Genomic DNA, 27,797 nt, shown 5'->3' on the forward strand with positions numbered 1-27,797 from the left:
AGTCTGGATAAATTTGCTGACGTTATTCACTTAAGACAGTATTTTGCTACATTAGCTACCATGCAGTTTGTCCAAGTTAGCCAAGCCCCCAGGAACAGTGCCTGACTCTTTGACAAAGCCAACTGGACATGGCCGTCAAACATGGAATTTCAAGCTCTTTTTAGATAGGAATTGTGCAAATTTGCAGGACAGCCCAATCAGTCATTTTTCAGCATTGGCAGTATAAAAACAAAATCAGCGAGTGCAGCAAAATGCTGCCTACCTAATTTTGTTTATACAGAATGCAGCTTTTTCGGGGCAATGGGGGGCGTGAGCAAGTAACAAAACGTGTAGCTCAGCGTGTGACGTAAACAGTGACATAGGAGGAAAGCCGCGGCTGGTCAGTCCTTCGGCGATTCTCTCGCAAGTCAGCCCGTTCTTCACTGTCCCCGTCACTGTGCCCGTTTGCGAGGGCAAGGAGGGTGCGCAATTCCTTGTCTCCCCAGTTGCTCATCTTTACAGTGTCTGTCAGGTTTGCATTTCCCTCTTGCTACTAGCTGCTTGCTAATTCCTGCTATCAGCTACTTCCTGTCTTCAACAGCCCCTCCCGCTGCGGAAGGCCACCTTGGTCTTTTTAAACTAAAACGGTTCCACCAATATGTCTACCCTAAGAGGCGGAAAATTGGGCATCTCGGATCAACTCTCCAATCCGGCAGTGTAAAAGGGGCTACAGCTTCCAGGTCTGTCACATGAAGACATGAGGCCCAAAAAGACTTTTTCCCATAAGTTTACAATGTGCAAGAGATGTCTGTAGAAACGTGGATACATTTTTTAAATGAGCACCACAACCCACATGAAATTACTTGTTTCCCTATATAGATTTTATTTATTTGGTCCGATAACATTTCTGAAGTCTAAATGAGCTACATGATTAAATCATGCTATCTCCATACAAATTAGCAGAAGGCTAAAGAAGAAGTTATCTGCACGGCCACTGTAAGTCTCTATTCCGCCTGCTCTATGGGCACCAAGACACAGAAGGTCTGAGTAATTTCATAACACAGAAATCATGTATCCGGCTTAATGTGCCACTGAGCAATGTTAATGGGAATGAATGAAGTCCCACTTCCCTACGCTGTATCTAGTTCTCTTTATACATCATGGTGTTAGCAAGCAACCTGACATTAGCTAACATTTGCCAGCTAAAATCACAATAACACAAAATATTTCACGTCTGTGTTTCCTCTAGTAGTTTTTTCAGCACAGGGGAAACTGAATCTGTGATATGGGGCACTGAATTGGATGAATTTACTGTTTATCAGACCACAAATGAGTTAAGCTAGCACATCGCAGTCCCTCCACCTCACTCCCTACCACTTGGACACGGACACTTTTTTTGCCCACAGGAGAGAGCGGATGGCAGCTCCAGAGACCTTCAGATAGCGCCTGTAGCAACTTAAATTCAGCCAGTGCAAACTCCAGTGCTGGGGGTCACACCTGGCTGGTGGCCAGTAGCAGCGCGAGGTCTAACCTGTGTAATGGCAGCAACAGAAAGTTTGGATATCCACCCCCTTGCCACTGGGTCTTGCACTGGCTGAATTAGATTAACTACAGCTTTAACTGAAGGTCCATCTCCAGGCTGCCGTAGCAAAACCTTTATAGCAGAAAACACAGCATGTGTGGACTTTGTATTGGTGGGGGGTGCTGGTCGTTTGTTGGCGTTAGCGGACTGCATTTCTAACATAACGTCAACTAGGTGTTGCACACTGATGGCACTGTAGTGGAGCTGAAGAGAGGCAAGGTACTTGAGAGCACACATAACCTCACATCCTGAGTCCTTTACATAGAAATCAGTCCCAAGGTTGTTACAGGCAACCAAGTTTCAATAGAAGAGAGATTCACTCATACCACTATCATTGTCTCACACCACCATTTTTCTCCTGTACCTTAATGTCTCCAATTTGTTCTATTTTCACAGGCCAGCCAGTTGGGAGTGTACAAGGCTTTTGTGGACAACTACAAAGTGGCGCTAGAGACGGCAGTGAAATGCAGCCAGGCCAACGGCCAGTTCCAGAAGATATCTGAGGTGAGTTTATCTTCCAATGATGATCACATTATCACATTCAGACATGTCTGAATAGCACATATGCAGCATTTATTAGATTCTGGGCTTTTGTTTCTTTCTGTAATATGAGGATTTGGTGTAATCTTTCAGTACAGAACACATTTTCCTTTCGTCCTGCACCAGTGAAGCTTATGGAGGAAAAAGCTGTAACTATATATTTAGATTTATTACCACAGCAAACTTGTCTTAATAGTAAGTGAATTAAACAATCTATTTGGTCTCAGGTGTCTTAAACCATCACATTAATCCTCTTCAGTAAAGTGAAGGAGAGAACAAATGCACATGGAGCACAGAGGGGAAGCAAGATGAATGAAAACATCCTCTTTTCGACAGGAAGCAACAGTGTTTATGGGAAATGTGGTTTTACTTTGAGCAACACCAGCTTAAAATACAATTAACACATATATTGATGTTAAAATATGTTACACCCAGCAGCCTCTGGGCAAATGAGCAGTGCAGCTCACAACAGAAGGTTTGGGCTATTGTAAATAGTTGCAGCAAGGTGGATATATTTTGAGTTGAGAGCTCATGTAGAGGAGGGTGGTGATCTGGGGTGCTAAAATCCTCCTGATTGCTTTGAAGGTGTTACAGATGTTAATTAACAAACCTCTGTGACTGAAGCGATAACCCTGATAAAGCCTCACTTCCTTGTTTCCATGCTAGATTTGTACATGGCTGTACACTTTAAATTTGCATAAGGGATACTTACATTCAATCTGTTATGGTAATTGTAGCTTACCTTGAACAAAAATACGGGGTCAAGATCTTACGTTTGGTATTTTTCAACCTGGATTTTCCCATATTTTTAAGTCTAAGTGACTAATGGGAAATACAGTTTTTGAAGTTGGTTCAGTATTGAGCGAGACCGCCGCAGCCTGCAGCAGCAAAACAGGCTGCAATGTCACCTCACAGGGGATTGTCACACCATCAATTTATGTCCAGTAAAAGTGCTTGTTTTTGCCACTGACAGGCTCATACTGTTATTTAAAGGGAAATTTCGGTTTATTTCAACCTGTCTCCTATCGTCCTAAATTTGTTTCAAGTGACTAGTGACATAAAAATAATAGTTAGCATGTTAGCTGTTAGCCTAGATACAGCCGGGGCGCACACCTCCACCTGGAGTAGTATCCAGCTGGGCTTTATCTAGAGCTTGCGAGATATATTTCGGCCGCGCTTTGGAAAGCAGAGCTAGATGGTAAACAAACATGGCACCACACCGGTAAGGTAAGACAACACGTTTACATGTCGTTTTCTATATGTTCTCTGACATTTATCCTAACGATATGAGGCGGTCTTTGTGGAAAAAAAGCTCGTTTAGTGGACTAACTTTGCACTTGAAGGTATGCCCGTTCACTTACGTTTTAACAGGTCTGACACTACTAATGCGCCCCGGCTGTATCTAGGCTAACGGCTAACATGCTAACTATTATTTTTATGTCACTAGTCACTTGAAACAAATTTAGGACGATAGGAGACAGGTTGAAATAAACCGAAATTTCCCTTTAACAAAAAGGTCTATCTCTGTGGGGATCATTTCTATAATGTGGCCAGACACTTCGAATAACAATCTGAGCCTGTCAGTGGCAAAAATCAAATATATTTATTGACTTTTGTTCTTTTTACAAACAACATCCAGAGGTATGGAGTCCATATTTCCATGAATCGTCTCTTTGTATACTAGAAGAAAACACTCCATGATTATATTGTGCCAGTTTGCCTTAGGAGGTGGTTTGTCACTTATCCATGAATCCATGAAAATATGTTCTAAAAACAAGCACTTTTAGTGGACATAAGTTGACAATATGAACATGCCCTGGGTGGGTACATTGCAGCCTCTATTGCAGCGGTTCTAAAATTGTTGTTCCCATTAGTCACTTAGACACAAAAACATGGGGAAACAGAGTCCAGGTTAAAAATGACCAACCGTACCCTTTGCAACTGTCAAGTTTAGATACTATGGAATTTATAAATATAAAACCCTAAATTTCCTGTCATGTTTTTGACCTTTTACTACCCACTAGCATTGTAGAACCTTCACAGCCTGCTTGCATTAAAGTTACATACACACATACTTGTAATACATTTCTATTAGTGGATTGTACTCCTGTCTTTTGCTGTAATTGTGATTTCCAATACAGCGCCCCATCGCAACACTAATCCAAATGCAATGTACGGCAAAGCAATCAAAACCTTAATGAATATAATAGCACAGTCACGCTGTAGAGGTGTGTTGGTGGCTGTAAATATAATTTACTGTGAGGTAAAACTTGTATCGTCCAGACTCCTTCAGCTGTCTCAGTCTGCTGCAGTGACCCTATACTTCTTCATTAGTTCTATCAGCCTCAGCCAAGCAGAAGAGAGCTGTGTGTGTGTGTGTGTGTGGGAGCGAGAGCGTGGTTGTGTGTGTATAATTAATTAAATTGATCATTCCACTCCTTTCTTTCAGAACCTCAAAGTAAAAGGTCCTAAAGACTCCAAAGATTGTACCACGACTGTCTCGATGGAGGGTAAGTGTTAGTGTGTGTATGTGTGTGCGTTCTTGTCCGTGTGTGTCGGTGTGTGTCTGGTGCGTTCTTGTATTTGTGTGTCTATTTGTGAGCGTACGTGCGCGTCTGTCTCGGCTTGCTCGCTGCTTTAAGACTCCGGTCCTGCTCCTTCTACTTGTGTATGCAGTGGCGGGCTTTGGGAGGCAAACGGGCACATGTGTGAGCACTTTCTCTCTCTCACTCTCTCTCTTTCTCTCTCTCTCTCTCACACGCGCGCACACACACACACACACACTTGCTCTCTCTCTTTAACTCCCTCTCTCTCTCTCTCTCTCTCTCTCTCTCTCTCTGTCTGTCTGTCTCTGCCTGAGAAAGGAGGCAGTGAGCAGAAGAACAGAGTGAGGAGAGGACATGAGGGATATGGAGGTGCTTCTGGTCCTCAGACTGTGTTGTAACTGCACATACGGTAACGACTGCATGATATGAGCTGCCGCCGCTCAATGTAGGCGACTTGGGAGTGCTGTTTTTCCTTTTTCTTGCCATTTTTCTAGAATGACATCGTCGCTGATTCTACGGTAGATTGGTAGTGCACTGTGTTTGCTGATGTGAAGTTGGGACAAGGGTTGATTCGGGATACCAGCATAACTGATGGGTATTTGGACCTTTGTGAAGTGATGCTCGTGATGCACAAATAGTAACTGTCTGCTAATGATGTTGCATGTACATGTAGCTCACGTAATGAAGTGATAAAATTAGTTTCTTTTGAAGCGTTCTTTTGTGTGTCTGCTGAGTGATGATCCGTTAGAATATGTAGCTCACCAGGACTGTCACACTGCAATTGTTTATGTCTTTTAATTAAAATACAGGATATACAGCTTTTTTTTTTGAGTGTGTGTGTGTGTTTAAAAGCAGAGCACGTTTGGTCTGTATAAGGACTGCTGCCCCCAGACTGCTCCTCGTAGGGAATACTTATCACCAGAGGATCGGAACAAGTCTGATCAGTGTGTGAGGGAGTTTATGTATTAGGCAGCTGGTTGTGCTCTGGCAGTGTCTTGCCAACTTAAGCTGTTTTGGGGGAATTGGCACAACTGAACCAGGGGATAGACCTCCAGAGGAAAGAATGAAATGTGCTCTATCCAAACATGAAGAGCAAATGATGGGGCTTTGTTTGGCTGAGAGAGGGTGGGTGAGTGTTCACATGTGTGTACCTGTGAAGTGTTAATTAATGCACCGTAAATGAGGGGGGAAAAAACAAACATGCTGGTTGTTATAATCACACCAGTTTCTCATTTTCACTGCTGAGACTGTGCTATATCACACTACTATATGACTGGTCTGCTGTACCATAGGTTACCACGGTAGATAAGTAGTATGAAGCTGGTGTCGTATTCCCTCAACAATCAGTGTTTGTCAGCACCCAGGGCAGTTGCTTTGATTACTGTTTGTATTGCGGTTCCTTAATTACCTGGCGCGGTAGGCGAGGGGTTTCTCTGGCTCAGCTCAGCTATTGTTTCCTCTTTCTTTTCCCTTCATATGTCTTTTATCATGCTTTCCTCCCCGTGCTCATCCACCCATCCTCCTCGCCTTTAACATGATCTAACTGGACCCCAGCCAAATGAACTGACTTGTGCTTTTGTGTGTTTTCTTCAGTCGAATAAGTCAATTTGTCAGGCTTGTTTACATACTGGTTTATCTGCCAGCCACTTTCTAATGAATAGATGCATACAGAAACACATGTACTAAATCAAACATCTGACGTCCTGTTTTACATGTAAATGGGGACTCCTGCTCCGTACCCCGACTGTTTTCTCTCCATTTTCTTAATCCATACATACCCTCTCCCTATCTGTCATTCTGCCATCTTCATTTTCCCGCTCTGCCCTCCTCGTCCTCGACACGGTTCATGCCTAACACTGGTGTCGGCTGAATGTCTTGCCAAATAAAGTTGGCAGTCCCCGTGTCCTAGCTGTAGACCGGTGCAGTATGTGTCAAAGACTTTGGTCTACCCCCTCCATAGAAAAGACAAACCGTCTGTCTGTCAGCCAACTCGTCCAGGCGACCTTGAGAACAGGACCAATCAGAGGCATCCCACTGTGACAGGTCATCGACTTCCAATAATCTGCTTCTCTGTCTGATTCTCCCTCACTATCTTCTCATCCTCTCGTCCTGACTTTTGACTGGACTTTGAACTTCGCTGTAGAAGGTGTTATTGATCTTTCTGTAGCCATTGAGCGACCTCGTCCAGGCTGAAATATCTCAACAACTGTTTGATACGTTGTAATCTCTCAGTGGGCTTCGGTTTCATGCAGGTGAACAGTCCATGTGGGGAGTCAAAGAGGTTAAACACAATGGCCGAAATGCAATCTCGGAACCCATCGACCATCATCTGATGACGATTCAGCTTCTCATTAGCTTTTTAAACTGAGTGTAAACTAGCTACTTGTGAAACAACCCGGTCATAGATGTCATCTCTCAACTCCAACTCCGTAGAGAATGTGAAGGTGACTTCACAAGGTGTTAAATCTTTGCGAAGGGGCGCCATCTTGTATGGATCACACCGTGTTATTGCGCCTGCTACATGGTGAAGCAACGATATTTGGACAAACTATTTAACATAAACAACATGGATCCATATGACTTGGCAGCCCAAGGCTGGATTATATACCCCGATGCACTAACGCCACTCACATAATTCATAAACTATCTCATTTTTGGACTGAGTGCATACACTTTGGTTATAGGGAGAACAGAGCATGTACTTCAAAAGATGGCAGGCGCGTCCTTTACAGTGTTACGTACCTTCAAGTTTTCTGCTCTTGCATCTTAAGTTGCTAATCGGACTGTAAACAATGAACTTTGCACAGAAAAAGAAATCTTGGCACACTGTACAAATGTAGTCTATTTTCCATTTACTATATCCGTTATCAAGAAATCTGCTGGCCACACCGGAACCCCACGAAATATTGTCTGTTGCTCCAGGGGCTAAATTGTCATCAGACTGACAGTACATTGGTTCCAAAAATTGTGAGGATTACAAGGAGATTTTGTACAAACATTCATGATCCTCTGAAGATGAATAATACTGACTTTGACGATCCCATAACATTCCATCTATCCCCATCTCCAGGTCAAAATTTGTCCAATACTTTATGACCAAATACCTGCAAACTAATGACATTCCTATAAGCCCCATCAGTACTTGTGTTTAATGCCAATTAGCAAGCGTTACATTCTAAACCAGTGAACATTATTATTGTTAAATCTCCTTAGAGCTAGAGTGCGGGACTTAAGTATATAAATGAACGACCGTTACATCCAAGCCCTCGCAAAACCTGCCTAGGATAGCTCTCTGTATTTCACTGTATTCCAATTTGTGGTGTCTGGTGTCGCTGGCGAATTCTCCTGAGCTGCTGCACCAGAAATAATTAGTTTTACGTCAACCTGCCAGAGCCAGAGGGAACAGGGGACACCAATGCAACAGAGTGGCAGCTAGGAGTCTGGCAGAAGCTAGCTAAGAAGCGTCCAAGAAAAGTATGGATGCTTCAGATAAAAAAACAAACTTGGTGTTCAGAGAAAGGATTTTTTTTCCTATAGTTTGTTTGCTTGTGGGTCTATAGTTTGTTTTGGGGTTTTTTTGTGCCAAGTGTTTCTTGTTTTTTTGCTCATTTTGTTTAATTTGAATGAGAAGTGTCAATTTTTTAGTTGATGAAATAGGGGAGGAGGACTCAAATAAATAAACTAAATTAAACTTGAGACTAAAAACAACTTGAAAAGAATGTTCCCAGGGACGGGGGAGATGTGGCGAGTTTGCCTGCAGGCATACGTCATAAGCATGCGTTGATAGTGTTTGTGTACTTACTCTCACTGCCAGAGGGGGGAGACAAATGTCTTGCACTGCTGCTTTAACTTTCCATCTAGAACCATCATCAGGTCAAAATTTCCCCAATATTTTACTTTCTGATCAAATACCTGCAAATAAAAATGACATTCACATCAGCCACAGCTGAACTGTGTGATTAGTGCTAATTAGCAACTGTTAGCATGTTAACATGCTGAACTTAGGAACATGGGAATTGTTACCAGCTTAACATTGACGTTGTCATTGAGCATGCCGCCTGACTGCATACAGACTCTTGTTTTCAAATAGATCCCAGTTGCAGTAGAATTTCAGACACGCAGCACAAAGCGGGACATAAATAATCAATACATGATGTACTGACTTGTACAACCAGCTAGCGTACTCCCAACTGATGTCCTCAAATGTACTGCACTAACAAAACTGGAAGTAAAATTGTACCCATGGTAACCTAAAGTCACCTAAAGTAGCTGTACTTGAGGTGAATATAAACCTGCACTCACACATAATTAGAGGAGTTTGCAGCCCTTGCAGACAGAGCAGGTCATGTAGTAAATCCTCCAGGAGGTAACGGTATTGGTTCAGTGAACCAGGACCGTAGATGGAGGCCGCATTATTAATGACCATAGGGTGGAGAAACTTCAAAGAGCATCAGCAAGACCCTCTAGAAGATTCTCTTTGGTCTTATACAGTAGCTGGGTGTGTGAGTGTGTGTCCGTGTGTATTTGAGCATATGAGGGTGTGTAAAGTTTAATATGACAAGCCCTATCAGTAGATCCGAACATGTTCCCTGTAGGTTTCTGCTCGCGCCCTTTCATTTCTCTTAGTTGAAGGAGGAGGCGAGAAGAAAGGAGGACGAACACTTAAAAGTAAGCGTACAGAGGTGGAGAAGAAGTGAGAGACAGCACGTCCGTACTACTGTACAGCTGATGGGAGCGATGTTCAGTGGTTTAAACAGATGAGTGTAGCACTGTTCCTGCGTCTCTGTGGGAGCGGAGCACTGTCTGTCTGAGACAACCTGCCCTGCATACAGAAGGCACAGCACTTCTCTCTGTTTCACCTGGCTAGCTTTTCTTCCCTTGGTTTTAAAATCAGTCGCTTTAAGTCTGCACTGTAATGAATGGAGATTAGCTTGATCATTGAGTGGAACACTGTCAGCTGGTTTCCAGATTCTTGTGCTCTTGCTGATGTGGTTTGCTTTTATTGCATAGCCTTTTTTGATTTCTGAGTGCATGTGCGGAAAAACATTATTATACATTTTTTTTACAATGCTTCGTGACACCGGTGGCATTATTATTTTGAGACCTTGAGACGTTTTTGGCATTTCATTAGATGACTGCTGCAATCCAGGTCTGACTGAGGAGAGAATAAAAGTCATCTCCTTCAACCTCCCTCTGTCTTCTCTTCTTTTACATCTATATGTGTGCTTGCTTCTTATTCGTGTCTCCCCAGGGGTTCTCACATCTGCCACCCTGCCTGCCGCCCACCCCCATTTTTTCCATTTTCTTTCCATCTTCCCCTCTGTCCTGTCTGTGGGAGTTTTTCACCCAGAGCTGTCATGTGTGTCAGACCTGCCGCTGTTCGCATCAACCCCGCAGCAAAGCCGGAAACCAGCCAAGTGTGGTGGTGCAGGCTTAAACTTTGATTTGGAGATAGGAGCGGTGCTGTTTGGGCACGTGTCTGTGGTTATTGCACTTTCTATATAAACATGCTTTCATTTGTGCTGTTTTTGTGTGCCTCAGTGTTATTCAGAGGGACTCTTAAAGTCCATCGTCTAGGCTGTAGTTTACCTAGTAGCAGCCTAAATATGCAGTGGAAGCAAACTGTTTGAGAACCAATAGGAGACTGCAGCATCGACCACGGAGGTGGACTGCATGTTAAGCAGCCTGGCTCTGGACTTCTGTGTGTGTGTGTGTGTGTGTGTGTGTGTGTGTCCATTCCTTTGTTGTGCAGAACAAACTGAACAGTCCCCCACCTTCAACCTTTCAGCTTATAACAACACACGTACAGTCAGATTTCTTTTTTTAAAATAACAATAATATGATCTTCTGTTGTTCCCACATGGACCTCAAAGGTCAGGGACAGCTGCATGTATCGCTAAAAGGCGCTTCAGCAGTGTGGATGCTTGTTGTCATTTAATCCTTGTCCAAACGTACACGGGTATTTTTTAAAACATAGCTTTTTCTAAGCATTTTGGCTTTAGGTCCAAACACAAACTGCATTTTCGGTCACTGAAGACAGACCTTTGTAAAATTCCAGAGTCCAGAAGAAGATTGTCAGAAGCTCAGATTTTAGTGCTGACAGGCGAAAACTGAGTTCTTGGCTTGTAATGTCATAGTGTGTGCTGTTATCTTCTTTGTGAGGTGTCAGAAATGAAGCAAAATAGTGCTGGCTCTAACCTTGCTAACAGGACTTTTTACATGTGTACACCTAATAGAAGTTGTAAGAATGCGCTACAGAGGTCACTGCTCCAGGTAGCCTTCCAGTAATAGCTATTTTTCAGGCTACTGATTGGCTTTTTTGAAAACAAAGGAGGGGGAAAGTCAGGAGAATGAATAACACAAAGGATAAAAAATACTACGAAAACCAAAGAGGCCCATTTTTGCCGTCTTTTTAGCAGGGGTACAGGGGAGATAACAGGTCAACATTAGATGCCACATGTAAGTGGTTTACATCATATGAAAGGAGGGAACCTGAAGATTAATTTGAGAAGCATCTCATAAATCTGTTACTGATTGATCATTATGATGAATAAGTGTACGATTGCTATTCCCATGCTCAATTATGTACCACAAGTTTTTACAATAGTGGTGGGGTTGATAGCATTTGTTACCAAGATCGAGAATTTGTAAAAACAAACAAAAAAGGGGTCAAAAATCCCTCCAAAATGCCACATCAAGACACCAAGACTTTGAGGAACAATGTGTGTGTGTCCTTTTGTATCACTCTGTGTCCCTTCTCACGTTTTTGCGGGTCTGTGGGAGTCGCAGGGTGGATAATTGATCTGTTGACGTGTTCAGAGCTGATCAGATCAAATGGATGGAGAGAAGCAGCTGCTGCAGAGGCTAGTTAGACCCAGTTTAGACACAGTAGAATGAACGGTTAAGTCTCTCCATCAAAGTGCCTGACGTTCTGCTGCTTCACCTGTGCCAAGAGTGCGCTCTGTGCTCGATAGTGTGGTGCTATAAATAAACAAACTTATAGATATATTTTAACAGCACTTCTAATGAACGGTTCAGCTCCAAAAATAGAAAATCTTTTTGTGGTGGCAGATGTTTGGATTGTGGCGGGTTGCTTTGTACTGAATGAGAAAGCTGTGTGGTTTTTGTCCAAATCTGCATGGGCCTAGCATACAGTAGGCACGTCCATAAAGGGGAGAACAATAGAACTCATTTACATTCAGATATCTTGAGGTGAGAGGTCAAGGGACCCCTGTGTTTTCCCATTTCCCAATGTAATGACTTTAAAATAGGAGATGTATGTGCTCGCTGTCTGGTCCTCATCAGTGCTTGGGCTGCTGTGTTCTGAACAAGCTGTAGGCGGCCGAAATCATATCACCTGTCAGACTATAGGTGCCATGAGTCGGAGTATTTGTCCTTGTTGGAGCAGTGGAACTGTGATCTCGTGTGTGTGTGTGTGTGTGTGTGTGTGTGTGTGTGTGTGTGTGTGTGTGTGTGTGTGTGTAAGCGACACTGACTCAGAGCCTTCCTCTTCTTTTGTCTTCCCACAGCTCTCCTTTACAAGCCCATTGACCGTGTTACCAGAAGCACCCTGGTCCTTCATGTGAGTATGCTGCTCGCACTTACTGTACACGACTTTAAAGGATCATTTCATCCAAATGACAGAAAAGACAGGAGAGAAACTCCATTCACTTCCATCATATCGGTGTGTGGAGACAGATAACTCAACACACTGGCACATATAACCAGTGGTGGAAATGAACTAAGTACATTTACTCGAGTGCTGTATTTAAATTTAAGTACAATTTTGAGTAACTCATAGTTTACTTTCATATTTCATTTCAATGCTACTTTTTACTTATGCTATTTACTACTATACTAATATGCTACAGTATTAGTTACTTCTCAGATTTAGAACTTGCATAGAAAATATACTATAAACTTATAAAATACACAACAACCAAACCAATCTGGTTGGAGCTCTTTGTAATGTTTCAGATGTCAATGAGTTGTTAGTACTTCCAATATTTCACAAAAGGCAAAGATTAGAGAATGAGTTTTACTTTTTGTTTTTCCTTCCCCTCACATTAATCATCTCAGGACCCCTCAGATTTATCTTGTGACCCTTTGAAAGGGGGCCGACCCCCAGGTTGAGAAGCACTGGACCAGCTTCAGCAATAAAATGCAGCTTACTTGTTGATGCATCAATATTAACAATAACAATAATATATCACATCATATGTCACAGGGGACATTTTACTGCCGAACCAGGGGTCAGTTGCACAAAGCACCTTAAGTTTGCTCCTTAAGTATGCCACTTAAAGCTCACATGAAATGCCTCGCCAATAACTGACTGGAAAGATCCTGTTACATAAATCCACAGAGCCATCATTAATTGTGAAGGGACTGGAAGAGTGCAGCTTTGGAAAGTTGAGTGATCCAACCCCAGACGGTCACAGTCATTAATAGACTTCTGGTAAAATTCAAAATCAGTCGCTCATCATTAAGCGTGTCGGGGAACGCTCTTCTCAGGGTGGCTTAATTTTTCTCATTTACCTCCGTAAACTCAACCATGTTACAGTTAAGATGGAATCAGGGGTAATTTTTGTTTTTATCCTTACTTTGGTTACTAAGGTTCTTTGTGCAACGGTTTAACAAACTTTAAGCATAAGACCAAGATAAGGAGAAAACCTTAAATTCTTAAGGACTAAAGGATGTTTTGTGAAATCGATTTTTTTTTTTTCTTCACGAAAACCTTATCTCGGACATTAAGGAAAATCTTAACTCAAGGTTCTTAGTGCAACCAGCCCCGTACTTTTACTTTTGATACTTGGAGTACTTTTAGTTGAAAGTACTTTACTTTTCTTGAGTAGGATTTTAAATGCAGGATTATTATTTGAAATGGAGTTTTCTGGTATAAGGTATGTGAAGGTACCTCATGCCATATTGCATGCGAGTGCCATCTTGTGAGGTATGTGCTCTGTTGATTGGCCTGCTATGGTAGTTACCTCCATTTGTAACTTTAAAACTTATCCAAAGGTAATGCAGTTAGTTCAGTAAATAGGTCTATTGTGATTACTTTTTGAAATATTGGCATTGCAATTCAATTTCTCTGTATAGAGTCACTTTTATTTCTCTTTTTCCTTCTACATCAGATTTGACCAAGGTAGCTTTTTAATAAACGAAAAGAAAGGTTATTGGGTAACCATTGTAGCAGAGCATATTCCTCACAAGATCTGTCCCAGAATTTTAAAACGCATGACGTCACCCTCACAGTCCCTATTCTGATGCGTAAATGATCTTTTCCACCACTGAATAAAGTAAAACAATAAAAACAACATGGCCAGATAGCACAAGAGGCAAGTGAGAAAATATGTGTTGTTGTGTCGCTCCTTTGTTTTGCATGTTGATGAACTGATCTCACACACACACACACACACACACACACACACACACACACACACACGCTCAAAGAAGAATAAACAGTTTCTACCAGAAAGATTTCTGATGATAGACTCGACATTCCTCTCAGCAAATCCACTCTCGAGAATAAAATGTTGTCTCTCACACATCTTAATTATCCGTTAGCGGCTCCACACAGCAGCCCAAGTGCTAAAAAAATCAAAGCCTGCTTTTTGTTGTTTATCACAGTGTCCTCGCAGCCTAAACAAACCGACCTCTTTGGATGAGTAATAATAATTAAGTGGGAACCGCCAATCAAGCGAGCAGAGATGCGTGGATGTGTCGAGTTATGTTACGGGAGTTTATTGCAAGACTACTTTTGCATAAAGCTGTCAGAACAACAACATGCCCAGCGCATCTAACGCTAGTGTGAGGGATTCTACGAAGGTCATGTTCCTGTCTTTTTATGCAAAGTAAGAGGAGGTGAAAATTTGTTTGTTTTGGAACGAAGACGGCATCTCAAGTCTCTGTTGTCAGCTGTCCTGCTCACCCCGCTGCTATGCAGATGAGAGCACCTTCAATAAAAACAAGGAAATGGGATTTTCAGAGATTACTTAAGTATTCACTGTGTTCGCACAGTGCAATTATGTTTTGAATAATAAGACAAAATTCAATCAGGGCTTGTGCATGCATGGATTTTTTAGGAGGTAAAAATGAATTTCTGACAGTTTACAGAAAAAGACATTTTATTGCACCAACAAAGTTTTAAACCAAACCATGACTGTGTGCGTCTATGTCACCATTGCATTTGTGCATGTGTTGCAGGACTTGCTGAAACACACTCCTAAGGACCACCCGGACTTCCCCCTCCTGCAGGACGCTCTGCGGATATCTCAGAACTTTCTCTCCTCCATCAACGAGGAGATCGACCCTCGCAGGACTGCCGTCACCACGCCCAAGGGAGAGGTGTGTGTGGTTATCTGTGTCATTATGTGTAAATTAATACCCTCATCTCTTAGTATGAATGAGATAACAATGTAGATACCTGCCAATAACTAGATAGAGTCCACAGACTGTATTTAAAATAAATAGAATAGCAGTGTTCAGTATGCTATTGTTGTTTTTGCCCAGTACTTTCCCCATTTAGGTTGATACAGCAAAAACAAAAGCCAATTGTCTGGATTGACTTTGAAGTTAGTTGCTGTGTCATGGTGCAAGGAGAGAGTGACCCTGGATGGAGGAAAAAACTCTGCATGTAGGAAGGCAGCCAGGGATAATACTTAAATTGCCTCCTTTGACTGAGGTGTTTTCAGGACAGCTCATATCTTCCTGTCTGCCTTGTGTCCTGTCATTTCTTTCCTTTGCAGGTTTTGACTCAACATGAAACCCTAAAAATAAATTCAGGCGTATTGATCGAACACATTCCATAAAGTTAGAAGTGCTCTACAAACATGATTTGATAACCTCTAGAGGCAAAAGACGAGTACAGTTGAGATAGAGTTTATTAGAAGGTTTGGAAGTTAGGTGTATTTGGTGCCTTGTTGAATTTTCTTGTTAACAAATGAAAGTTTACATTGATGGGAGAATTCACAAAAGGATTGTGTGGCTTTTGTAGCTGCTAAACCTGTACAAATAAGACAAGCAGAAACTGTAATTCTCAAAATTACCTGCAAAGGGTGAATTACAGCCTAACTGCACTGCCAAGCAAACAGCGCCTCGGTGCTCCTGTGCTATTTGCAGATTTTTAAATGAGGTAATATGCATAGATTTGGCGCAAAGTTTGCCCCTGTCTATGCAAATGATCAGCCCTAATAGCCATGCGCAGTTACAGTGAAAGTATTGCGTCTTTAGAGAGTTGGTTGAAACTCAACCTAGGTTATTAAATACCAAACACTCAGCTGATTCATTCATTTTCCATAACCGCTTTTCCTGTGTGGGGGTCACGGAGGGTTTGGGTTTGACTTTGGGTGAGAAGCGGGGTACACCCTTGACAGGTCCCCAAACTATTGCTAACCTGCATGTCTTTGGACTGTGGGAGGAAGCCAGAGTACCCAGAGAAAACCCCACACTGCCACGGCAGAACATGCAAGCTCTGCACAGAAGGGCTCCTTGTTTCGAGCCCCCTACCCTGGGCTCGAACCAGGAACCCTCTTACTGTGAGGCGACAATGCTAACCACTGCAGCACCGTGCCGCCTCGACTCAAATTTATTTATAAAGCACACTTAAAAACATCTCACCTTGACCAAAGTGCTGTACAAAAGGAATACGATGCTGAAAACACATACATAAGAATTAAACATAACTGTCAGATACACAGCTTCACACATCAGAGAAAACCACTTCAGGGGGACTCAGACACTATGAATAAAAGTAGGTTTTGAGCCTGGACTTAAACGAGTCAGTGGAGGAAGCAGATTTGATTGGGAGAGGGATGCTGTTCCACAGTTTGGGGGCAGACACAGTAAAGGCACAATCACCCTTGAGCTTAAATCTGGAACGTGGGACAGCCAGGATGAAGACCAGACCATTAAGAGCTTTGTACACAAACAGGAGAACCTCAAAGTCAGTCGGTTTCTCTCTGTCACATTTAAATTCCTCACCTGAAGTTCTGAAGAATGTCTCTGCACCTCATTGGTCAGCACCGGTAACTCACGGTGCTGACAAAAAAAGAGCAAATAGCACTGAGTTGTAAAACTTAATGGGTGTGTTTGCACTGTAATATCATTAGCGCAATATCCCATGTGAATTGGACTTTGAGACAGGGTGGATAGCAGTCTCAGGTAATGCACAATTTATGGTGCTATCAGTGGCTGCGATCAATTCTATGTGAATGTGCCCCTCAGTGCGTTGTTTGTCTCCTTGAGAGTACTCCCGATTTACTGATTTAGCACCTCACTCCTATAACATTGTCGCACCCACAATAGACAGTGTAAAATAAACTAAAAAAGAGATGAATATTAATGCAACAGATCACATTTCACACATTCTCCTTCACTGTCAAAACCTGGCGCCTACATCGCTCACAATGCAACTCAACCGCCAGCTGTTGGTTCAGAGATTGGGGTGTGTTATGCTCGTCACGGCTAACATAGCCTTGAGCAGCTAGCCTCGAGCAGAGATGAGCAGCAGGTTGAAGTATAGACTTCTTTCTGATTCCACTCCCCCACATTTTTTTCATCCTAACTTGTTGTCTCGTAGGCAATTCATTAGACTTCCCACAGCTCCCTCTGGAGCCACAAACGGCTTTATACAACTCCCCAAGACCTGTAAACACTCTGACTTTGATGTGCAAAATCAGTAGAGTTTCCCTTTGAGATCTAACACACATCAAATACTGTGAGGCTTTCGAATAATTAAAATTTTAGAGTTGTTGTATTTTGATCATTTTCCCCCGAGCTTGTTGAAACCCAAGCAGGGAAGGAACCAGTTAAAATCCTTGAATCGATCTCCTTGAAAACAAGGCAGCCCTTCACTCGCTTCTCTTGACATTGTTTGACCCGTGTTGTGTTGTGTTCTGGTAGGCTCGTCAGCTGGTGAAGGATGGCTTCCTGGTGGAGGTGTCAGAAAGCTCCAGGAAGCTTCGGCACGTCTTCCTCTTCACCGATTTGCTGCTCTGTGCCAAGATGAAGAAGACGGCTGTTGGGTGAGTCCACTTCACCTTTCCCTCTCCATCCAGGATATCATAACAGTGTATTCACTACAGAGCCATGAATGTGTGCCTTTAAATATCCACCATACCTTAGGATGACCCTCTTTAGGTTTCTATCTGTATTGTTCATTCCACATCAGCACGTCAGCCCCAGACAGTGAAACAGAAAAGGATGAAACCGGCACTTTACCGAGGATTCTGTCTCTTTCGGTTCCTGGCTTTGCAAAGCAGAGGGTGCTTTTTTTGAAGCCTTGCTAACAAAGAGAAAGGATAGCAGGCATTTTCCCTCTGGTAGCTGATATACATGGTGAACAGAGAGCGAGGATGAAGGTGCTATTCAAGAAAATGTGTACGCACAAGCAGAGGGTTGTGTGTTTAAGGAATCTCTTTGAGCTGGAGGCAAAGGAAAGCGAGGTGACACAAGCGCGGGGATTTTGTTTGAGCGTGTGTGATGCTGCATCTCAAGGCTTGACACATGTCCACAGATTAAGTGTCACATTTACAGGATTGCGTGTCGCTCGCCTCGTCAGCACGGCGGCAGCTGTTAGCCTGATTGGATCTTATTTTGGTTGACATTCATCGTTTGACTGTGTCATTTGCTGCCACCCCCTCACTTGGAGGAACACATAGCGTTGCCATAACTACCAGGCCTGTAAATTAGACTATTATAGTCTGGAGTGTTATCTCAGCATGCCGCCTACGGGCTACACACACAGGAATAGCAGCACAGACATCCAGAAACTCAGTCACATGGGGTTAAGTCACAGAGGATCCTCAATCCCACTGTATCCAGCGATTATCTCACTTCTATTATTTGTGAATCAGTCACATTTTCATTGATTCAACATGTCGACCAATAGCCATCATTTAGGGCCATTAGTCGACTAGTCACCCACATGTTTAGGATATTAGTTTAATTATTAAATGATATATTTTGGGCGGGGCAACACAATGGTTTGAGTTGAAGGTGTGAGAAAGAATAGTATCAGCAACATTGTTAACACTGTGCTACATTACAGAGAAATACAAAAGCGTACTAATGAACCTTCATTAATATAGGCCTATATTTTATCTACAAGTGCACGTCACACACTGAGCGAGCCGCCTGTTAATGACGCTGTGGGCTAATGGGCATGTAGCTACTTCCATGTTTCAGATGATAGGTCATGTTTGTAGTCGACCAGTGAAGATGAGTTTACATATCACCTTGGGTTCGTCCTTCACCTTCTCAAAATGATCCCACACTTTGGATTTCCTGCCTGACATGTTATTAACTAGCCCTGGAAATTAACCTGACTCCTGTTTGACTGTTGAGCGTGGCCACTTCCTGTGTCTGTCTTTTCAAATTCCCACACAGTCCAGTCATATAGGTTTTGATCTATTTTGACAATAGTTCCTAATAGAATTTCATGTTTGTATGGTTTTTGTTTTCTGCAACTAAGCGACCAGTGAAATCTTGCTGACTAATGACCTTTATGGTTGATGAACATTTGGTCGACTATCAGCGGGCAGCTCTGAACTCAGTATTTTTTCCTTCCTGTATTGAAGCAACCCCCAAAACAATTAGGACAAATAGTTTTGTTAGGAATGACTTGCCCAACCCGCAGGTACAAAAGACCTTATAAATCCTTTTGACAGCTTATATTAAAGGTAGTAATATTACTAATATTACCAGAAAAGCTTCTGTGATATTAAAAACATCAGATTTAAAAGTAAAACACTGACTTTTACTGAAGTAAGGTTTTAAATGCCCAACTTTTACTTGAAGTGGAGTATTTTCACAGTGTAGTGTCGTACTTATACTTTAGTAAAATATCTGAAAACATCTTCAATCAGTGGATTTTAGTTGTAGCAAATGAGAATTTTGTTTCCAGTGTGGTTTCTCATTATCAAACTTCTTAAATTGGCCCTCTGATGAAGGTGTCGCACCGGTAATGAGTTGACTGTGCTGCACCCAGGAACACTAATGAAAGTCTCATTAGTGACAATGCAAATCAATCCTCTCTGCACTCTGCTGAGCGTGCATCATTTTCATTAATCTAGGCATTGTGACTACGTGAAAAGGCTGAACATTGCTCCTTAGTTTGGTGTGTTTGGATCGAACTAGTCTCAAGGTCAGATGAGTACGCTTTTGAATAGAAAAGCAGCGCATTTGTGAGTAGGGCCTTAAACTGCAGTTCTCATTTGTAAGGCTCACAGGATGTTGTGTGTTTTACTAAAAATAGAAACGAAATGAAACTGTTGAACTTTTTTTATTTTAACGATGTGAAGTCAGTAATTACAGTAAAATGAATCATGTCATTAATCATCTCTTACTAGGAATGATTTTTCTGATAAGAGATGAGAATTTCCGCACATTGTCCTGTTACTTGCAGTGAACTTTATTTAAATACACAGTGTCTCAGCTCGACCTTCATCAGATAAACTGAGGAACAAAGAACATTTCAAAACACATATCGACAACACCTGGCTGGTGACAACAAATGGTTTGGTGACTCTAAAAAAAAGAGGAAGGATTTATTGTACCATTATCTGACTAATTGTGTTTCATATTCTCCTTCTGAATCCCCTGCCTGCAGTCGCCATCAGCAGTATGAGTGCAAGTGGTACATTCCTCTGGCAGACTTGACCTTCCAGACCCTGGACGACTCTGACTCCTGCCCCAGTATCCAGGTCCTGCCCGAGCACGAGATCGAGGAGATGAAGATCAAGATCTCAGTCTTAAAGAGTGAGATACAGAAAGAGAAGGTAATCCTGCTGGCAGTTACTGGCGTGTGAAACTTTTTTAATTTTCTGGGGTTCATGATCTCTGAGCGGGACCTTTAGTGGTTCCTTAAAATGAGTCATTAGCTGCTTCCCTATTGTGTGAGAAACACAAACACATACAAATGACTCAGGAGGGACTTTTTGACTGATGTGTCCTGCTTGTAGATATTTATCGTGGCATGCACAGACATTCGTGGAAGACTCCCTCGTATCAGTAATTCCGTGCTGGAAACACGGCTCCTTCCTTTTTACCTCAGTACTTGTCATCCACACCTTTGTTTGTCTTAGACAGGATCAGGTTTAATGCGTCATGTAGGGAAACTCTGTGAGGGCGATAAAGAGACATCCAAAAAATTGATCCAGAAACTGGGAAAAAAATGTGAAACTTGAAGGTATAGTTTGATGTAGGGTTGTATGAGGTACTTATCCAACAACTAATACTGTTTTATTTTGTACTGTTTCAATGGTCACTGGTCTACCACTGCCTACATCAGTTTGTTTGTGTTATTGTGTGGCTTTTGTGAATCTGAGCTAACACCAAAGTCACACAACAACACAATCAAACCGATTGAGGCAGCGGAAGACCAGCGGCTCCTGTGTTCTGCAAGGTAAAATTACTGTTTTTGTCAAAGGTGTCTGGCGGCTTTGAAGAGTACATAGATAACAGCTTCAGCTCCCTTTCAGAGAGGGCTGTCTGATGGCGAGGTAAAGCGGTAAAAGTAGGGCTGTCAAGCGATTAAAAACATGAATTGTTTACATGTTCTGTGATTAATTAATCTAAATTAATCACATATATGAACTTTTGTTGAAAGTATTTAAAAAACTTTTGGGGCACAGTTGTCCCCCTGTCCTCGACCACCAAAACTGGTCTGCAGTCCGTTTTGCAAGGGAGTTAGTCAGTCGGTCACAGGTAGACTTGCTCAGTTTGCATCTGATCGCCTGGTCAAGTGTGGCTTGACGAGGCTGGCTGCTAGCGCTAGCATCAGAGGCTGTGCTAGCTCGGACCTCCAGGTTCACCGCAAAATGCTTTGCGCTGAGGTGATGTTTCAGGCTTGAAGTACTCCGATGGTACGGAAATCCTTAGCGCAGACATTGCAGAGAACGGTGCTCCTATCAACAGTTCTATCTGGGCGTTTTTTAATTGTAAGTTTTCCGTTCACATGGCTGAGCAGCGTCATCTTGTCTGCCTCCATCATGTGACAAAGCCACTGTGGCCTTTTTTTTAAACTTGTTATTTTTCCTGTGATTAATTAATCAAAATGAATGCGCTATTTTGACAGCCCTAATTCTAAGTATAGCGTACACTTTGCAGTACATTGCTTAGCTTCCTTGGCAGTACTCCAGTCTGCTTCTCCGAACTGGGAGTGTGCCTCGACTGTGGGTAATACACTGACTATGGAAAGGTACCTCATACAACCTAAATTCAAAAAAATAAATAAATTGAACTATCCCTTTAAATCAAAAACTTATGAAGTCCCTCCTAATCTCCAAATTGTTTCTGCGATTTGCACCAGAGATCAGATTGCTGCGTCACACTTGTGCTTGCAAAGTCAAGATTCAACATTCAAGAACTTTTATCCTCAGTGGTGCTTGCTGGTAAAAAGAAAAGAAACCTTCACACGTTTTACACAAGAATTACGACATGAATGTAAGTGATTATAAATGTAAATGTTTGCCATTGCATCAGCCCTTCTTGTTAATTCCTACCAGTGCTAAAACATTCAGTGAGTGACAGAGGTTAAAAAAAAAGCTGCTACAAGTCTGTACAGTAATCGCCCCCGCACCCCAGGCTGAGACACATTGAAGGCTTCAGGAGCAGACAGTTCCTGTTATTCCCCTCTCGCAGTGGTAAACTCGCCCACCCAGGGCACACCGAGTGACCACGGCTGGTATTTCGAGTCAGAGGAGGCCAGATTGGGCTGATTGTATCTAGGCTGTGAGTCACAGCTTCCTGGTGAGGGCTGGGAGGATGTGTGTATTTGTTTTCCTTCAATTCTGAGGAGAAGCTGAGATCCTTGAATTATATATAAAGACTCTTACAGCACTGTGCTCGCTTTCAGGGGCTTATCCATAGTCTTTGCTGGTCTAGTTGCCATAGATATTGGTAGATTGAAGTATGTGTGTAAGTGTGAGTCACGCTGAAACTAAAAATATGTAAAAATATATATGTGCATCATGTCTGTGTGTTAAGATCTAAGTTATGACTCTGGTAAGGAGTTGGACTCCAGTTTCAGAACTGAATGAGATTCTGTGCATCATTTTGGTTGTCTGTGTGTTTAGAAAGCACCGAAGGGTCAGAGTCGCGTGGAGCGTCTGAGGAAGAAGATGAATGAGCAGGAGTCGTGGCTGCTCCTGCACTCTCCCACCATCCCCTTCCGCATCCACAACAAACATGGAAAGGTAAATGTGTTCGTCCCGACACTCTCTACATCCATGTAGCTGCAACACTCAACTCTTGCCACTAGAGGGAGGCATGTACCTTTTAAAAGAGTCTTTTATGATGGCTCAGATTTAGGTTTCCAAAATGAAAATCTTGTGGCAGCATGAGATATTTTCACATCATGGTGTTTTTAAGGTGCATCTAGGTTACGTATAAAATCTGCAATAATTTCTTGAGTGGGATTTTTTCACGTCTTCTATTAATGATGTGCAGAAGAGACAGTGTTTCCTCCAAGATTTGGTGAAACAGTTAATTTAATCATAAACACATTGATTATGTAGATATGAGTGATGATGACTCAGCATAAAGTCACACCCACAAAGCATGGACTGGGTTTAAAGCAGTTCACAAATGATCAAAATACAAAATCAGCTAGAGCGTACATCTGTGCCACCAAAGAAATGAAGCAAAAGTGAATTCCTGTGTTGACCTGGTTAATAAAAAATACACTGCATGAGGCACACTGTTATTTCCCTATTCCACTTTGAAGTTAAAAAAAGAAAGCTTTTAGCCAAACATAGACCTGTTTTAAGGGGCCAAACCAAACTGTAGCACTTGATGGGTATTCTCAGGACATCGTTAAAGGGTTTTAAAAGTCTAGGTTTCATGCATGGGGCCTTTAAAACATATTCATTTCTTATAGGTGGAGAACACAGTATTGATCAACTTTCCCTTATCTCTGCTGGCAAACTTTGCATCCTTAATTTGGATATTTAATTTCCATAGATTTTGAAAAGAAAAAAAAAAAAAAAAGAACAGTTCAAATGCCCTTTTTGTACTTAAACTTTGCAGTGTAAGCAGTGAAAGCAAACAAATCTGTCCATGCACTGTGATGTTTTCTATTTTCCTCTGAGACGTTTTCTTTTTTGGACTTGGAATCAATAGCTAGCCTCACTAAGGAGACTCAAGGTTAGCCAACACCATTGAGATCTGGCAAATTTTAGGAAAAGGTGCCAGGCTGTAGATGTGTGACACATAGTTGATGAGACGTTAAAACATTTTTATTCAGCGTGTAGGCTACACATTTATTCAATTAGAAAATGTAAGAATCACTTTAAGGCTACAATAATGATAAATGAAAATTATATAAGAAATTACTTTTAGTCATTTCCATATAATTAACAATGAACACGGGGAATTCTAACCAGGAGAAGTTTTGGCCGGTTGCAATCTGCATTCCTCACTGCTAGATGTCACTAAATCCCCCTAAATCATACACACTGCTCCTTTAATGAGAAACGCTGTCAGAGATTTAACAGTATTTTTTTCCTGTGTATTCAGAGCTACCTGTTCCTCCTCTCCTCCGACTACGAGAGGTCAGAGTGGAGGGAAAGCATCCAGAAACTCCAGAAGAAGGGTAACGCTGGCCTTGAATAAATTCTGTCCTCAGAAAACATTCTCTGCTTCGTCAAGTGGTTTCAAACCACTTTGTACAAACTGACTGCACCACAGGAAAGTGAAAGTTTGACTGTGGCTGTGTGGTTACTGTGTGTTCTTTCCAGATCTCCAGTCCTGTGTATTAAGTTCTGTGGAGCTCCAGGTCCTGACCAGCTCCTGTTTCAAACTCCGAACTGTCCACAACATTCCTGTCACCAGTAACAAAGACGGTAAGAAACACTCACACACAATATCTTCTTTATTCAGGTCCTCTTATGTGTGGGTGCTTTGTATGTTTCTCTTGCTTTCTCCTTTTTTTGCCCAGCAATCACAAACACACACACACACATTGCTCCTTCCTCTCCTCGCTCTGCTTTGAGTTTAAATTCACACAAAAGTGCCTATTACACTCTCAGCACAAAAAAAGCCACATAATGAGAGAGGGGGGCCTTGCAGGAGAGAATCTAGGTTACAATATGTTTCTCATCTAGCTCGTAGCAGTCAATGCCACGCAGTGTGCCGGCGGTGGCCTGCGCTGAGCTCCCAGCTCCTATATGTTTGTTTTTGCTCCAGATCTCTGCGTTGCAACACTTTCAGAGGCTGGTGGTGACATTAAAGCCATCTGGCCGACCTACTCTGATCTCCCTAAATGCCACCAGGGTCTCTGCTTTCACGTGCACACACAATGCACATGTATAGCCACAGAGCTGACAGAAAGGCACACTGTCTTAATCTTTTGCATCACAGAGAAAAATGTTTCTTCTCTTGTACAATGGTATGTCTGTACAAGTAGGCCGTCATTTTGACCTCCAGCAGCTTTAAAGTGGTCATGATAGGGATTCTTGGTTTGTATTTTTGTTTCTGCATTCTGGTGAACTTCACTGGAAACTGGAGCTTTTTCAAATGTTGGTGGCCGGCTCAACCCTGAAGTGTAGTACTGTGACTTATTTTCTTTAGTACACATGCTAATGACTTAGTTCCTTCTTTAATTATTATCTCTGCCAGGTGTGAACCTGCAGGAGATCAAGCATTCAGACTATGTGTTTTATCACATATGTGCTTCTTTATGAGCATATTTCAGAAACAGAGGCAGCTCAAGGTTCTTTAATTAAGTCTGGTATGAGATAAAAAATAGAAAGTTTAAACCAAAACCATAATAATGATAAGAAAAAAGAGACATAGATAAAAAGGGAAAATAAAAATGCAGTTTCAGTTAAAAGGAAATCATGAACACAGTCGCGTTTAGCCTGTTATAATATTTCTGTTGGTACGAATGTTAGCTCCTCTGGCAGTTTGTTCCAACAGATGGCATAGTAACTAAAAAACAGCTTCACAACTATATCATATAATACTTTCATTTTTGCAAGGACAGGTGATCATAGATGTGACACTTTTGCAGAACATAAAAAGACACCTTTTATTTCAGTAGTTTGCCCTCTTTGTGAGTGTTGAAATGTTGAAGGTGTTCTACATTTATAGTTCCCGTCCTGTAGCAGAGATAAAAGAGTCTGTGAGGAGGCAGATATCAGATTTAACCAACAAATCCCTCAGATTGATATTTCACTCGGAAGTCATGATGGGAGGTTATTAAAATACACTTTTATAGCTCTTGTCCAAAAGTTGCCGGTGTCGCCTTAAAATCTGTTCAAAGCATTTTGAGCTTTGGGCTGTAAAAATATGTGCAATGTCTTTTTATCCACCGATTTGTTTTATATATATATATATATATATATTTGTTTCACTCAAAAAGTAGTCTGGTTAATGATGTTAACTGCTTTGTCAGGCTCCAGGATTTTTTTTTACTTACATGGTAACTTGTCTGCTGACTTGATCTGCTGTGTAAGGAGTTCGTCATTTTGCTTAAGTTTGTGGATAGTTTCCTTTTTGTCCCGGGGAGGTGATATCCCTGTGTGTTAAAACACAGCTCAGACCCCACATCTTGTCCTGGACTTTAAAACGCTCCTCATTATAAAGCAAACATAAACACACACCTCAGTGACATGTGATGCAGGGAGCACAGTAGGAGTTTAAATGGAGACCAGCTGGGGAAGGAATGTCTCATAATAACTAAGAGGATGGATAAGATGGCAGAGAATTAAAAACTCACACTTTGATTTGACGCCTCAATTATCACATACTAGTTAAATGAAGTCGACAGTTTATTGTTCAAGTAAGATTATCATTAAAAGATCTTGATTCTCACTCTAAAAGCAGGACACACTGTAGGCCACCTCGAAGCTGAACCTTTGAACCTTCTTCCTGTGAAACTCCCGTCGCTTACATACAACACACACACACACAAACACACACAAACACACACGTTAACTGACTGCTCTCCTCTCTGCCGCCTACAGTGGAGCTCCAACAGTCCTGTGGCCCTCCATCATAGTTTATTTACCAAGATACAGCCAGGCCTTAGCCAAAGCAAGAGTGTATCCCCTTCATGTCGTGTCGGCGGGGAGGCGGGGGGTATATCAGGCCACCCAACGAACATCCACCCACGAATCTCCACTTGTTATGACAGAAGACTGTGCTTGTTGATGTGAGGTCTGATACCGATCTGAGGAAAGTTTGTGATCACAGTTAATTATCACTTCAAGTTTCATGTGTCTCTTCTTCGGGTGAGAGCATTTATTATTTAAATAATGATCTGTATATAATGAAGATGTAATAATGACTTTAGATAAACCAACTTGTTAAAAATCACTCGTTTCAGCCTGATGAATCCCTCTTGTTCATGAGGAGTTTGTTAGACTGGATTATTCCGTTGTCACTCTTGGCCACGCCAAGTAAAGCCATGCCGCGTCGATTTGTGTTTCCATTGTCAGTTTAGACACGCCGTGCCATGCCAAGCCGCGTCAGAGATAGACTTTCCCTGGAGTAGGTCCAAAAGCCGGGCCGCTTGCTCTCATGCAGGTAGCAGTGACGTCTCCCCGACCACAGCCAACTCCTGACGACCCCCGTTCTCCCCCTGAAACAAGCGTGTGTTTTGCGACACTCCACCTATGTCTGCAGGAGACCAGAGAAAAATGCGTTTTAAAAGCTGTTTACTGTTTCATGCTCGCTATCAGCCGCATTAGAAGTTGTGTGAAGTTACTGCTCGAAAACTCAACATTTCCTTATTTTGCAGCTTCACAATAAAAGTTTTCACATAACAAAATAATGGGGGACTTTTATTGTGAAGAATCTATCGGAAATTAAATGTGTTATCACTGAATTAGCGGAACTTTGTTGGCAGCTTTTCTTCAATGAAGGCAAGTCTGATAATACGGCAGGGAGGAAAGTGAAAGCAGAAACAGCTACAGTGCGATGTTGATGAAGAGCTGCAGACAACAGGCTCTTACTGTACCTCTGCAAACAGCTCACCTCCAACGGGTAAACTTCTTTTACCTGCCCCCACATGCAGCAGAAATAAAAGGGAACTTCAGCCGTGGATCAGCACTCTGCTTTCAAACATCATCACTCAAGACAAGCCATCATCAGTTTACCTTCAAGAAAGTAGCCCTGCTGTAATGGAAATGCAAATCCCTGCTGTT

The 27,797-nt window shown here is 42.1% G+C and overlaps 1 protein-coding gene across 1 annotated transcript in view; it reads left to right on the plus strand.

Moving 5' to 3' along the window:
* abr (ABR activator of RhoGEF and GTPase) overlaps window positions 1-27,797 on the plus strand; it is a 119,500-nt gene that overhangs the window by 20,462 nt on the left and 71,241 nt on the right. The window contains exons 4-12 of the mRNA XM_050040247.1: window positions 1,958-2,065; window positions 4,551-4,611; window positions 12,177-12,229; window positions 14,854-14,994; window positions 17,551-17,672; window positions 20,258-20,426; window positions 22,725-22,844; window positions 24,166-24,241; window positions 24,387-24,491. Coding sequence (XP_049896204.1) covers window positions 1,958-2,065; window positions 4,551-4,611; window positions 12,177-12,229; window positions 14,854-14,994; window positions 17,551-17,672; window positions 20,258-20,426; window positions 22,725-22,844; window positions 24,166-24,241; window positions 24,387-24,491 — 955 coding nt within the window. The remainder of the gene's footprint in view (window positions 1-1,957; window positions 2,066-4,550; window positions 4,612-12,176; window positions 12,230-14,853; window positions 14,995-17,550; window positions 17,673-20,257; window positions 20,427-22,724; window positions 22,845-24,165; window positions 24,242-24,386; window positions 24,492-27,797) is intronic.

This window comes from Epinephelus moara, chromosome 3, assembly GCF_006386435.1.
Source record: "Epinephelus moara isolate mb chromosome 3, YSFRI_EMoa_1.0, whole genome shotgun sequence".
Lineage (NCBI taxonomy): Eukaryota > Metazoa > Chordata > Actinopteri > Perciformes > Serranidae > Epinephelus > Epinephelus moara.